The sequence below is a fragment of the Melanaphis sacchari genome, unplaced genomic scaffold, assembly GCF_002803265.2.
Source record: "Melanaphis sacchari strain LSU unplaced genomic scaffold, SCAv2.0 Contig45_pilon_pilon, whole genome shotgun sequence".
Lineage (NCBI taxonomy): Eukaryota > Metazoa > Arthropoda > Insecta > Hemiptera > Aphididae > Melanaphis > Melanaphis sacchari.
The window spans coordinates 465,270-480,663 of NW_020271303.1; the positions used below are offsets into that span (position 1 = coordinate 465,270).

A 15,394-nucleotide genomic window follows, 5' to 3' on the forward strand; every position below is an offset into this window, starting at 1 on the left:
ATCGATTTTTGGGTTTAATTTAAAACATGTAAATTCCACTGGTTTTTGACCTGAAAACATGTTAACTCCACCGATGGTAAAATAAGTAACTACTAACAAGTGATCATTATTAATTATTACATATTTTTGATATAAGTATCTAAATTTTAAATATATTACTTATGTATAAATAAGAAATCTATACATAAATTATATACCTATTTTCTATTGTAACTTATTATTATAATTGCTTACTAAAGTAGAACCCCTCTAATCCGCCCTCGGCTGGTCCGCCGCTCCGGTTGATCCCACCATATTATATAAAATTAATTGCTAGTTTAATATTTCTCTTATAGCTTGTCCGCTTTAGTACTCCGACCTCTCTCGTATCGTTTCTATCGGTGTGCGTATTTTGGAATATTACAGATAAGTCTAGAATGTCATTTGCTAAACTAAAATCTATAACTGACTTTTTTTTCTAAGTAATGTAAAATATAATAAATTTCTGATAATCCGACCTTCTTCTCGTTCCGACCACACCCCCAGTACCGAAGGTGGCAGATTAGAGAGATTCTACTGTATTATTTTATAGTTATTGTGGTTTAATAATAATTTTATATCATACTTATAACGTAATATTAATTAATATCACAAATGTAAAAGGGTAAATCCCAAATATATAAATAAAAATAAAAAAATACCAATGGAATTCACATTTTTTTCTCGGGTGAAAAAATTGTACTAGTGGAATTTATATGAAAAAAGATCCATAAAGGTCGCAATCGGTGGAATTTACATGCGCTCGTAGTCTGTAACCCGAATTCCAATATTGTTTAATCTACATTCTACCAAACACTCAAGATATCAGAGACACTTGCAATGTTGTAGCTAAAAATAGAGTAATTTCATATTTTAAATTTCTTACAAATTTATAATGAATAATTATCAATATTGTTAATTGTTATGCATTATTCATTTTTAATTTAGGTTTGTTTGGGATTTTGAAAATGACTCAATTTCAACAAATGAATGCGACCATTTTTTAACCCTTTAATTAAAGGAGATAGAATTTAAAAATACTGAAAATCACTCAGTGCTACATATGTATTTATTTATTAAGATTAATAATTTTGATGAGTTTTTCCCTAATTTACATAAGTTTTTAGAATATATCTTTCAGCTGCATTAACAAATTATTCGAGTGAGAGATCATTTCCAGTTCTTAAAGAGTAAAGAACTATTAAGATCTACTACTCTCATCTCTCAGCAATCATGTTTTAGGTCTATTAAACATTGAAAATAATATGTTGAATAATATAAATTTTATAAATTTAATTGGTAATCTTGTTGTAAAAAAATGTTTACAGGTTAATTTTTTAAATACATTATCAAAATATCAAATTTAAACACAAATAAATGCTCCATAATATTTTATCTTATTAGTTATTTTAGATATTCTTACTATTATTCCCTTTAATATAATTGTTATAACTAGGTAATGTATATTTCATATATTATTATAATACCTATTGCAATATTTGTAAATTGTATAATATACAGGTACAATGGTTTTTATAATATGGGATATGAGCGTCAAAGATTATTGGGCAGAGCACAATAAAATTTTAGGGTATAGGGCTATCGCCGGTTGTCGTTTGCGCATCACTATTGTTATTTTTGACCTTTTTTGTAAGACAGTTGCGCATCGTTTATTTTTGGGTTATACATCGTTTGCGCATCGATCGTTTAAAAGGTCGTACATCATTTGCGCATCAATATTATTTAACAATAGAACTGAAAAAAAAGGTGTATACCCGCGGCCGTATATCATTTGCGCATCGTCTGTTTACCTGTGCGAAAATATCTAACTTATTTTCAAATATTGTATAGGTATTTTTGTTTTAAAATATATATAATATAAATATAATAATACGATATAGCATGAGATTAACAACTAAAGTGTACGGGTTTCCATTTTATTATCCATTTTTATCGCATAAGTATATCAAGTTCCGGCAGCGTCGTCGATGCCTCAAAAAAAAAAAAAAAAAAGATAGTAGATTACTGGATAGTAACACTCGTTAGACGCTGTCGAGACGTACGCGTGACACACGAGACGTAAACGGTTCGGTAATCGGTACATTATAATATTATACAATATTTTTTTTGACTTTTGAGTACATGTAAAAATGAATCAATTAAAATTCGTTAATTCAAATCGTGGAAAAGCTGCAGCCATTTTCCAAAAGTATTTTTATACAGAAAGGAAAATTCTGAAAAATGGTGAGATTATATTTATGTGTCCAAAAAAAGATTGCTATGCCTCAATAAAAATTGATGAACACCGAAGTACGGTGTTAGAAATACGCGGAGAACACACACGCCATCTCCAATTGACGGATTCGGAGATAGAAAAACACGAAGTAAGTCAAAATAAGAATTATAAATTAATCAGAAATTGGAAATAACATATTCATAATAATATATAGTATACATGAAATGTTGTTAAAATAATCTAATTTATATAATTAATTAATTTTTTTCAGATTAAAAACACCGTAAAGAGGAAAGCTACTGAAGAAATATCAACAAGACCTAACAAAATTATACGGAAAGCAATATCCGAAGCAGATCATGTGACGCTTAATGATATTTCCAACTACAGACAACATATATATAGAAAACGAAGGAAGGTTTTACCAGTATTGCCGAAATCATATGATGAAGCTATTTCGCAATTAATTTCTCAGGAAACTATTTTAACTTTTAAAAAAGAACAATTTCTTTATATCAATGATAATAAAGTTGTATCTTTAACTTGTAAAACCAATTTAAAAACTTTATGTGACAATTCAGAACTCATTCTAGCAGACGGAACCTTCAGATATTGTCCAAGATATTTTTATCAACTGTACACGATCCATATTTATAAAAACGGGCTATACTTACCCTTAGCTTATTATTTTTTAACCGGAAAAACAACAAACGATTATATTGAAATGTGGCAATCTTTAATCAATTTATGTAATTCGAATAACTTAGTATTCGAACCAAAATCCATCAGAGTGGATTTCGAAAAGAGTGCACATTTAGCAATTCAGCACTGTTTTCCACTATGTGATATATATGGTTGCCGATTCCATCTAGGACAGGCTTGGTATAGAAAGCTTAATCAAGATTTCCCAGCTCTAAGAAATGAATATAAAGCTAATACTGAAGTCGGAAAATGGATTAAATATTTCTTTGGTCTATCTTTTATTTCCCCTGAAGAAGTTTCTGATCAGTTTTGTGAGTTGATCGAAATCGCTCCAAATAGTGACGTATTACATTTTAGTGATTACATATATGACAATTATATTCAAGAAAATTGTTTATTTCCACCAGAGATGTGGGCAGAAATTCCATCAACTTTACCTAAAACTACCAATGGACCTGAGGCATTTCATTCGCATTATAATGCACAATTTTACAGTACTCATCCTTCAATTTGGAAAGTATGACATTTTTATAAATTATTAATTTAATAAATTATTATATTTTGTTTTATATACTTAGGTAATAGAAACGTTGAAGGAAATACAGACAGAGACGTATGTTAAAATTAAAGATATTTCTGGTGGTATCAATCATTTACAACGGGCTCCTGAACGTCAAAAACTTGAATATATTCAAAAACATTGGCTTAAGTATACTACCGGTGAAATAAGCAGGTTTCATTTTGTAAGAATAATGGGACATTACAATATACCAAGTATTTATTTATAATATTATTATTCAACTGAGTTTTTCAACAATTTATTTATTTTATTTTTTAATTTAATTGAATACAATTTATTTTTAAATAATTTTTTCTCAAACTATATGTATATTTGTATTATAATTTATAAAATTGTAATGCTTATTGAATAAAAACTTGTGCCTATATATATTAAAATTTATCATTATCTATATAATATTAAATGTGTGTAGGTACATTTGTATACCCTTCTATTGTTTAGAATTTTGATGCGCATATGATATACGATAATTTGGTGCAGGTAAACAGACGATGCGCAAACGATAATTTTCCGCCGATGCGCAAACGATGTACGATATTTTCGCTCAGGTAAACAGACGATGCGCAAATGATATACGGCCAGGGCTATAGGAGTGCAAGTAAAACCATTGCCTTGAGGCGAATTTTTTCTTAATCCGGCCCTGAATAAAAATGTAGTAATATTATAATATATTCTGCTGCCTTGTAGTGATATATGTTCTACATGTATGATGTACCTAAACTTAAGAGAAAAATATATCAAATCGCTTTTATTTAAACATGCGTAATCTAGTGTAATAAAAAAAATTAATTGAAGGGTAATACATTAAAATGTACCTAATACTACAGAACTAAGTATCTAAACAAAAATAAAAATTACGATATCTAATATTAACTGTACTTGTTTAAAAACAGTATAGCAAAGAACGTAAAGATAATAATCTAGTCTAATCGTTTTATCTCCGATAATAAATTTTTTTTAAATAACATTTTTGAATATTGAATGTTGTAAGTTAAATTATCAATTTTAAGTAGTTGGTTTAACTATAATATAGTACCTACGATCATAGTCAAGAAACAATCTGTATACTTGCGTTAATAACCAAACATGTTACGTATACACCAATTTATTTTTTGATTTACAAGACTTTAATACACTTGTAATAATTAGTATAATTATTGTGTTATACTATAGGTTATACGCATATTAATAAATAAACTGCACGTCCTCCATTCCTTCAATAGTTTGTCAAGAGCAAACATTGTTAGAAAATGATAGTCAAATATCTATGCATAAGATAAGGCCTACAGTGTACGCAATCTTTTTTCTTAAATGTTGTTATATTTATAATTAAACTTCTTTCTCTTTCTCGATATTAATTAGTATAAATTGTCAAATAGGTTATATAGTATTGTATTCTAACAAATTTGGTCCTTAGACCTTTTTCTCTGTTAACAATTACCTAATTTCTTTGTAAGTATATGATATAGACCAGAGGCGTTCAATCCAAGGCCCATGGAAGATATTGTACAAAATATTAAGCATCAAATAAACTTTAATAGTGTTTTATCTTAGTATAATAGCACAGGAGCACATTGATTATACAGGTGATTAGTGGATCAACCCGAGCCAATTTTGAAAAAATATTTTATTATTTTGAAGATATGTCCACGGCATTGATCCCGTGTCATTTATCAACTAATAAAAATAAAATAGTGTACGTATTATTATTAAAAAGTATGAGCCCTATAACAACTTCTACTCATATGATGTGGGTCAGTCTTCACAAAAGGTTGGACACCACTGGTATTATAGACCCTTATTATTGTAGCAACCAGTTTCATACATCACGTAGATAGGAAGTACATATTTTTTAAAAACTAAAAACGTTTCATAGCTGTAAATATTAAAAAATACTCGTTTTTTATCGTCATCACGGTTTTATGCGACGCGGTTCAAATAATACATCATCATTGTTTGGGGTGAACAATAGAAGCAATTACGACAGTTGTGTTATCAACTATCATATTAATTTCAAAGCGATTACTAACGATAACATACCTATATAACTATTTTAAAATAGTGATAAATTACAGAGTTCAATTGTCCAATTTCAAAATAAAAAATCTATTTAAATTCAACTGTTAAAAACGTGGTTAATCTCAATTAGTTTTATCATTTATGATAGAATAGACTACTCTATGTTATAATCAATATTTTTGTACTCTATTCTTGACTTTGATTAGAAGTTTTACAATGAGGTGAAAATAGGATAAAGAGAATTTCTAAAATGTTTTTAATTTGATGTATACATTTGACATAGTAATTAATTTCTAAATCTATTATTTTTTTTTTTATCAACAAAATTAAAAGTTACTCCTATCGAAAAGGTCAGCAATATAAGCACCTAAAATGTTCTTAATTAGTCGTACAAAAATTATTACATTAGTTTTTGAATGTATTTTCTTACCAGTTAATTTAAAAGTTACGCATTTGTATCAGAAAAGGTTAGAAATATAGACCTATAAATAAATGAGTAGGTAGAAAAAAGTAAAATATTCATAAGCTTGTTGTACAATATAAATTCAAATATCTTTTATGTATCACTTTTTTTACGTTATCATTTATAAATTCAAATTTCACACAGTATGGAAATATTTATAGATAAGTTTTTTTCTTTAAAATAGATAATAATAATATAATGTATTATATTATATATTAAAATATATTATAATTCATTCAATTATTAGAAAATAATTCAAATCGTACGTAAAACAAAAAAAAAATTAATTAATAATTTGAAAGTATATTTAACACGTATGTCATATTATTTTATTATTAAATCATATTAAATTTAGTTTAGTGGCAAGGGTCTAGACATATTCTTGTTTTTTACTAAGTTATATAAAAACCTTGATAAACTTTTATAATATAAATGAAAGACCACGATTTCCAATGCCATTGACATAAATGTATATATAATGTTGATGAATGTATGGTACTTACTTACAATATACATATAAATAATATATACTATAGTAATAATTGTATATATATATAATATATATTATATCTTCAAGAAACCGTAATAAAAGAATATTTTTATCTCAACTCTATAGCGATGAAAAACTTCAGTGACAATATAACACTTTAGACATCAATATTAACATTTTTAGAAATACGAATATTAATTATTTAGTAAAAGTTTGCGAATTAAGATACGAAGAAAGAAAAAACACATTCCATTCTATTGTTGTGACTCCTATAATTTATGTATATATAATTATCCATCAGTGAAACATTTTAATGTAATATTGCATTCAATCATAATAAGACAAGAAATAAATTACTTAATTTATTTATAGTTATGTTATTTGTATCCTAATAAATATAAGATTTTTACTCAAAACAAGAATTTAATTTTAATAATTATCAAAATGTTCGATTGAAAACCTTTTTTTTTTTTATAAAATTAAGGTATTTAGATGACAGATTCTAAATAGTTTTTATGTAAAAGGTCAAATTAATCATACAAAATACTATACAATTAACAATTTTTTTTCTTTTATATAAAATATTATAATAAAGTAAATAATCAAAAAGTAGGTGTATATAGTTATATGTATATGAATATGGCATTTATGTAGTATAGATGTCGAAGTTAACAAGTCATTGAGTAAGACACTGTAAAATATCAGTTAAATTTGAATTTAATGATAAATCTTCCCACACAAAAAATTATTCTAAGCAAAGACGGTCTGTTAACCTTTATCAATAATGCCAGGTTGCATGAACAATCACTTAAAATTTAATAAATAAATAGTGAGCTAACGGTTCTTAATCATGATTTAGTAGTCCACAGTTAGTCCATCAATTAATCAATTCTTCATACAACCTGGCATAAGTATATTTTATGAAATACTTATATTGCTATTAAAATAATTTGTTTCATTATTGTAATAGTTAAATCGATTAATTGAATTGAATTTAAAACATTATTATGTGTATAAAATATAATAATATAATATTTTAAAAGTTTCTTTAGTATCCACGAATATTTTTAAATAAAAATAAAGCCCGTTGCTTATAATTTAAAACCGTTGGTACTAACAACTACCAATGACCATTTGTTAGCTAATGACTGGCATTTGAAAAATACACGTAATATTTCGTCGCCACCTTTTACTTCATATATTATTATAAATAAGGCCCGGAACTTGATGCATTTGCATCTTTTTTTCTAACGCTCACATTTAATGCATGTCTATACAGAAATTTGATTCATAAAGTATAGAATTTAATGGTACAATTTTAATTTGCATTTTTAGGGAATTTTATGTTTTACGGTTATTTTTTAGTATTTTTGGTGCATTTTATTCATTTTTGTACTTTTTTTTACAAATATTTGCATTTTTCTTGTTGAAAGTTACATTTTATTGTAACACATGCAGTTTTTAATAGCTTGTTTTAAATAAATTGTAGGCAGATATTATTTTAGGCCCGGGACACCTATGTGCTTAAAATCGGTTATCGCGGTTAATGATACCGAATAATCGAAATAGTAGTATTTTATATATATATATATATTTTAATATATAGTTTTATTTAGTTAAATAAAAATAATTTTAATATTTTAATTTTTGTATCAAAACAATACCCATTTATCAATTTTTACAGTAAAATATACATTTTTAATATCATTTTTAAATATTTTTATGCCATTTTATGCATTTTTTTTCGTGCATTTTTCACATATTTTTAAACCAACAAGTTCCGGGCCCTAATTATAATATACGTCATTAGTTATTATGTAAATATTACAACTCATGCTAAATAAAAGTTAGCAATATCTCACCTCATATACTATAATAAATTTCAAATAACTATCACTTTTTAAATAATTGTAAACATTTTTAAATAATATCACTGTTTTCATCTCACTTATTACTACATTTTAAGATGGATTTTTTTTCTTTAGTTTTAATGTGATCTTTTAACATACCTATCTATTTAGTTATTTTTAAATTTAATAGACAAATCACAAATGATATATTTAAAAAAACAAATACGCATCAACTGGCAAGGACATTACTCCTCATTAGTATAATTTTTAATTAATTAAGTAGTTAAGAATTTATAGTATTCTACTGAATTATTTTGAAAAAACAGACGAAATACTGTATTATAGCATCGTAGAGACGGAAAAGAATCGCCATTGGCCATCATACCTAACTGTTGTAATATATATAGATAAAACACATATAATTGTACTAAATAATAATGGATTAGAATGAATCAACTTAAATCAGTATAGATATACTCTTCAAAGTATACATAAATATGTTTAATAACCAGGTACAATTGTACAAAGAAAGTACTATAGTTAAGTGTCAGGGTATACTACAAATTGTAGTGTCTACAAATATCTTATACAAAACAAATATATAAAAGTCTCTTAAACTAAAAATATTTTATACATACTTATATGTAATAAATATTCCCATGGGAACACCAATACCACTTAGAATATACTACAAAATATGTCCTGCAAAACAAATATATAAAAGCCTCTTAAACATAAAATAAATATTTGACATAGTTTCATTTATTAAATATTGTCATGGTAACACTAGTATTACCTATAACAATAGTATTATCAGAGAAGCCAAGAACGAGAAGAATCCACGAGCGATAATTTTTTTAGTGAATTAAGGGTGACATTACTATTACCTAATTTAACCTATCCGCCAACGCCATTCGTCAATCAAGATAAATGAATATTTTTTATCATATCACAACCTGGAGTTTATAATTTTAATCGTGTTAAGTAAAATTATCACTGCAGAATGTGGATATGGTTAACATAGTAATAAGCTATTGTTTCTACTATACCGCTTAAAAGTCAAGATTATTTATTTAATTTTAAGAATTTATATAATATAGTTTATTATAAATTAATTAGTTCACATTTCAGTCATTTTTTTTTTTTTTTTTTTTTTTTTTTTTTTAATCGAGAATTATAGCTGTTAATTTTTGAGTTCATAGTTTTAGTAGGTGTTAGTTTTATAAAATTGTATATTATATTAAAAAAATGATGAAATTCAAAGTAATTGTCAAAAGAATAAAACTAAGTGATGCAGTTTTTAATAAATTAGCCATAGAAAATAATTTTAAATTAATGTTAGTAGTAAAGCCATATTTTTAGTATCTGACATATTCAATATTAAATTAAGTCTTTATTTATTCAAAATATGGTGTTTAATTATGAACGACAAGACTCATTTAAATTAATGAGAAAAAATGTATTTTCTTGGATCACCTAACGATAAAAAAATATGGAATAAAGCAAGTTTATTAGAAATTTATCGATTTTTCCGATTATTGGTTCACTAGCTATTTATAATATTATCAACCTATCGATTCCAACAAGTTTTAAATTTATAAAATGCTAGAAAGTTTAAACTAAGTTTATATTTGCCTACATTTTTTAATAATATTTTAAGCACGTTATTCAACAAATCTATCATATAAATCAAGGATAGATAACTCAAGGTTACGACCAATTTTAAAAACTTTAAAATTTTACGGAAAAACAAAAAAAAAGTCAATAAAAAAACGTTATAAAATAAAATACAAATAAACGCTAACATTTTATCAATTAATTTGAAAATATATAGTACGAGCTAGATAAAAAAAGTACGCGGGCCGTCAGTTACCCATCCCTGGTATATAAATAATATTTTTATTTCAAAAATAATATCTAAACAATTGAAAATAAAGACTTGCATAATACAGTTTATTGTTTCAATTATTTATATCTTATTAAATTTAAGATTTGATAAAATTAATAGCTATACATAGAAAAAGTCAACAGATGGATATTATGAACAGTTACCAATGGAGTCAATAAAAAATCGGTGGAATCGATATACCTATTATACTTACTCAGATTATTACCTATACGCGTGATAAAAAATATTGCATTGTAATCAAAAGACATACGTTGATTAGAAATTATTGAAAAAATAACTAAAATATATTTTCTGGATTCCAATTCTATCGGAAAGGTGGCGCCTATTAATTAAACAGATATTAAATTAAAGCTTATAAGTATTAAGTTACTTCACAGTTAACATGACTTTCAATTTATTAATTTTTTTAATATGTAAACTTTTTTTTGATTTAAGTTCAGAACTGTTGAAAAAAATTAAAATCAATTAACTAAATTAAATCTCTATATAAAGTTACTTCCTTGTTCACTGCAACTGTCTTTCTATTATATAGAAACTCCTTACCTCGCTCCATGCCTAAATTTTAAAATTCATATAACAATTTAAATAATGCAATCTTTTAAATATTAACATACATAATTTGGTTATCTTGGGTTATTAAAAAAAATATATTAATTTGTTTATTAGTTTAGTAAACTAAAAAATTATATAGAAAATTTTTTTTAATTTCTTTTTTTATCCATGCAATTATTGCATGTGAATTAATTTACTATCATAGAGAATAACTCATTAAATTTAAATTAATTATGTTAACATTGTTCAATGTCAATTGGCACTTGAAAATAATATTTATATATGGTCGTATATTTTGAATTATAGAAACCTATATGATGAACAATATCTAGTGATAACATAAATTATCTATATAGACTCTAGATTCTAGAAATCTAGAGTTTAGAGTATTTAGTCATAACATTATAATATTGAATAAATATGTGGGTAAGTCTTAAAATGTAAATAAGATCGTTTAAATTTAATATTACACCTAAAAGTGTATTCGCACAAATATTTTATTTACAGGTTAGATTATTTTATTTGTCTTTTTTAATTTCTGACCACACCATCATATTTCAAATTATTTCTAGCTAAACCGAATTATATACACACAAAAAGTTGAAAAAAATTAAGATACTAACTGCTTATGACAGCAAGTGAGCAATCTATGAATCATTTTAAGCCCTACAATTTTTTATCAGAGTACAATCGAGACAAAAGGTCAGATCGAGGGCAACTAGACAACACCTACAAGATTATAAGTATTAAAAATATTTTAATGCATAACAGATACTAGGTAAAGAACTCAGTAAACAATACCGCATAGATACTGTGAACAATAGTTAATTTTTCTATAGTCGACACACATTACACAAAAAGAATAATGATAGGTAGATTACATTTTTATGTTTACTCATGAAGTATACATAATGCTACTAGCTCAACTACTAGTATGTTCATTGCTGCGCCGACAAATGCACGCATACCATAATTTAAGCAATAACTATAGAATTTCAAACTAGAACAATTTGTCATTAATGTTTAAAGTAAAAATCAGATGATACATAAACATTTTTACTGTTAAATTTAGAATTTCTACACAACATAATAAGTTATTTAATATGTATTTTATATGTGTACTAATATGTTCTATAAATTATAGCGTAACACTTATTATATCGAAATCCCGTTGTTATAACACGTGACATCTATTATAATTTATAACACATACAAAAATTAAACACTAAAAAGAAATAAAAAATCGATTTTACATAAACGTAACATTATTCAACAAAATAAACACTCCAAATGCAATAGTCTTGTTAAAATCAGTAAAATTGATTTTTCTGTGTAATAACTACTCTGTTAATAATTAATAACTAAAAAGACAGAAAGTGTTCCACAAACAAGTTTAAATTGAATAAATAATACGTTACGGACTTATGACACACCGTGCTTATATGTGATAGAAAATAAACGCATATTGTAATAATATTTGTAACATACAAATTTCGAGTACCATCGTTTTTCGTTAATACCAATGACAATGTCGGCGATACCAAAAACGAGTGCGGAAAACAGTCTTAATACGAAAATAAAATTAAAAAGAATAATGAGAAAAATGTATGGTCAATATTAAAAACTATTAAAAATATCTAAATAAAAAAAGAACTACAAATAATTTTTAAAATACAATTCAATTTGAATATCTTATGTACTATTGATGATATTTGCGTCTCTATATCATTGATACTACTCAGATTATAAAAAAATATACAAAATTCGTTTTATTTTAAAAAACGAATGCACTGGAAAAATTAAAGCGTTTTTTCACGTACCTATCTTGAAATAGAAAAGATACGTGAAAATATAATGAAATTACCAGCGTATCATCATTCATACATTTAATAAGCTACACTGAAAACAAGATAAGAAAAAATAATAAACGAATCATTCTTTATTTTACCCAAAATAATAATGATCATAGACGTAGAAATAATAAGAAATATATAGGTATTCATTATTGTAAAACTATCGACTTTGCAAAGAATCGAAACTATGATCATTCGTTGCACTGAATCCATCTCATCCCAATGTTATACCTAACCTACTTATATTGCGCGTTCGAGTTATATAATATTTTTGACTGAGTTTAAAATTCGGAAATTCACAATTTCAGCCGACATACATTAGTTACAAAAATAACATATCTTCATTTTATTTAAATGTTATAAAATATGACGTATGATATAAATAAAATTATCATAAAAATAAAAGAAATATAATTTTTTTTTTATATATATAACATATTCACAAATAAAAAACTTTTAGTTAAGAAAATAATTATTAATATAGTCATAATGAGATTATTATATTATTTAAAGATGTAATTTTTAATAATATATTTAAATATCTTCCGTGGGTTCCTAACTTAAAATCTAATAGATTCAATTTTAATTACATCGAAATACGTAAAATGTAGTTATATGTGCTTATTTAATTTTGATAACCATTAAAAACAGTATTTCTTAACTATTTTGTAGGAGCTTGCAATCAGATAAAAAAAAAAAAAAAGGTCACTTTGGGACATAATTAGGCGAGACCTCGTAAAATAGATCCTCATCAATGGATCATCAACCAGGAACGAGAAACTTGTTGATAGAAAAAGATGGGGTAGTATACCTGCAGACCATCCACAAGTTCATGTCCAACCAGTGAGTTTACGCGGGAGAGGTTTTTAAAAAGACCGGAGTTGTAAACGTATATTATATTATTTAATGGTTTTAATAACAAAACACACTCATGACTGCAGATCGTGAAAATTTATTAGTTATTACCGATGGGACGATCGAAACAACTGAAGTGTGAGTGGGGTTTGTCAGTCGTTTTCGAGGGCGTTATATGCTACAGTTATGTTTAAAAACATTCGTGGCACGAGTTCAAAAACAGTTTTCCTCTCCACACCACATATATCTATTATTATTATTATCATCATTAACCTGCAGCTAAATACTATATACTTGTACAAAATAAAAATATGCGACGCGGCAGTGCCAAAATCGCAACTGGACCTTGACAATAGTAAAAACATGAGCGAATACTAATGGACAACACAAAACGTATAATGATGTAGTGACACACTATTACTATAGGTAGCTGTAATATTCTAGTATAAAATATTTTATTGTGTATATCACGCCATACCTATTTGAAGGGGGACGTATCAGGGATGAATAAAGAATTGAAATGGAAGCAGTCTTTACCAACTCTCAATAAACATATTTCCCCATTTTTTTTAAATCATTGGTAAATAGGTATTTCTGATGCGTACTATAAAAATATGTGTATTACTATAAAGACACCCTAGTTAAAGATACTCACATAGACACATAGTATTCTAGGTTCTATGATATGCTTTGATTGAAATAAATAAACAAATATGAATAGAGTACCTACTTACCAGCTAAACCACCAGAAATTTCACACAAGTCAGCGTTTTATGCAAATATCATCGTAAATTAAATTTCTCAGACACAAAGCATGGCCGTCCCGTAATAGCTATCTACTCATTGTTGTGCTCTCGTGCATAATATAAATAGATAAATGTGTTACCTACTACTAAACTCGCAAATCACAATTATTATTATGACATTATACTTCGTAACTTATTCCATAATAATTGCATAATATAATAATAATACGAACCTCCTACGGAATATAATCACTTCAACAGTAACAATGACGGATCCGGTCTTGACTTCAACGTGGATGGATATGTAGCCGGATGATTGGTAGTCTATAATAACCCGCGGAGACCTATTTCCGATTTTGTAACCGATGACTAGCAGGCAGCGGCCAATAGCATATGTTGATGGGTCAATAACACGACGGCAGTGAGTGGTGTTCGGACGACGGGTGACGGGATATCATCGCAATGACATAATAATATTATCGTTGGATATCGTATTTCGGATGTGAGCCAGCAGCTGCAGCATAGACGCTAGATTGTTGAGAAATGGTTTTCAAAAAAACCGTTACGGACGTTCGGAAAAAACAATGAACACTTATGTACAGATAATCGAAAATAAAAGGCCGGTAGTCGATACTAAGGCGCACACCGACAGACTAACGGACAATCAAGACAAACGAGAGACGAGCGTACACGATAAACAATGCTACCACACTGACTACTGACTACTGACTAGTGACTAGTGAGTAGTAACTAGGGAGTACTGGGTAGTGACTGGCACTCGAAACTCACAAACCGGCAAATTAGACTAGCGGCGGCAATTGCCGGCAGTTTGGAAATAATAATAATAATAATAATATCAATGGCATGTGTAACTATGAAACACAAAAAGAGAAAAAAATTATCAAATCGCGGACTTGCCATAGATAGTAGAACCACGTAGAATGGGCGAGGGGCTAAACAAGTCAAGAGCATCTGCAAGCTGCGACTACAATTATTTATATCATTGACGGTCGCATTATCAGCAGCTGATGTTGCGGCGGTACCAACTCACTATAGTTGATAACGGTCCAGAGATAAGCGACGTATGAGAAACCAGAATATAATAATATGTTATATATACA

General features: G+C 26.9%; 2 protein-coding genes across 4 annotated transcripts in view; one reads left to right on the forward strand and one right to left on the reverse strand.

Moving 5' to 3' along the window:
* LOC112598166 (probable multidrug resistance-associated protein lethal(2)03659) overlaps positions 1 to 15,171 on the reverse strand; it is a 42,510-nt gene extending 27,339 nt beyond the window's left edge. For 2 of the 3 annotated variants that reach the window (XM_025344545.1, XM_025344546.1), the window contains exon 1: positions 14,507 to 15,171. The gene's annotated coding sequence lies outside the window, so the exon portion shown is untranslated. The remainder of the gene's footprint in view (positions 1 to 14,506) is intronic. The other variant, XM_025344544.1, reaches the window with a different exon arrangement.
* LOC112598167 lies at positions 2,163 to 3,746 on the forward strand. The gene is made up of 3 exons (XM_025344547.1): positions 2,163 to 2,402; positions 2,526 to 3,473; positions 3,535 to 3,746. The coding sequence occupies exons 1-3, from the start codon at positions 2,169 to 2,171 to the stop codon at positions 3,742 to 3,744; spliced, it is 1,392 nt and encodes a 463-aa protein (XP_025200332.1). The 5' UTR covers positions 2,163 to 2,168; the 3' UTR covers positions 3,745 to 3,746.
* Positions 15,172 to 15,394: the final 223 nt, after the last annotated feature.

Coding starts and splice junctions, on each gene's coding strand:
- LOC112598167 (XM_025344547.1), top strand. CDS start 2,169: ATGAATCAATTAAAATTCGTTAATTCAAATCGTGGAAAAGCTGCAGCC. Junction 2,403..2,525: donor CGGAGATAGAAAAACACGAA/GTAAGTCAAAAT, acceptor AATTTTTTTCAG/ATTAAAAACACCGTAAAGAG. Junction 3,474..3,534: donor CTCATCCTTCAATTTGGAAA/GTATGACATTTT, acceptor TTATATACTTAG/GTAATAGAAACGTTGAAGGA.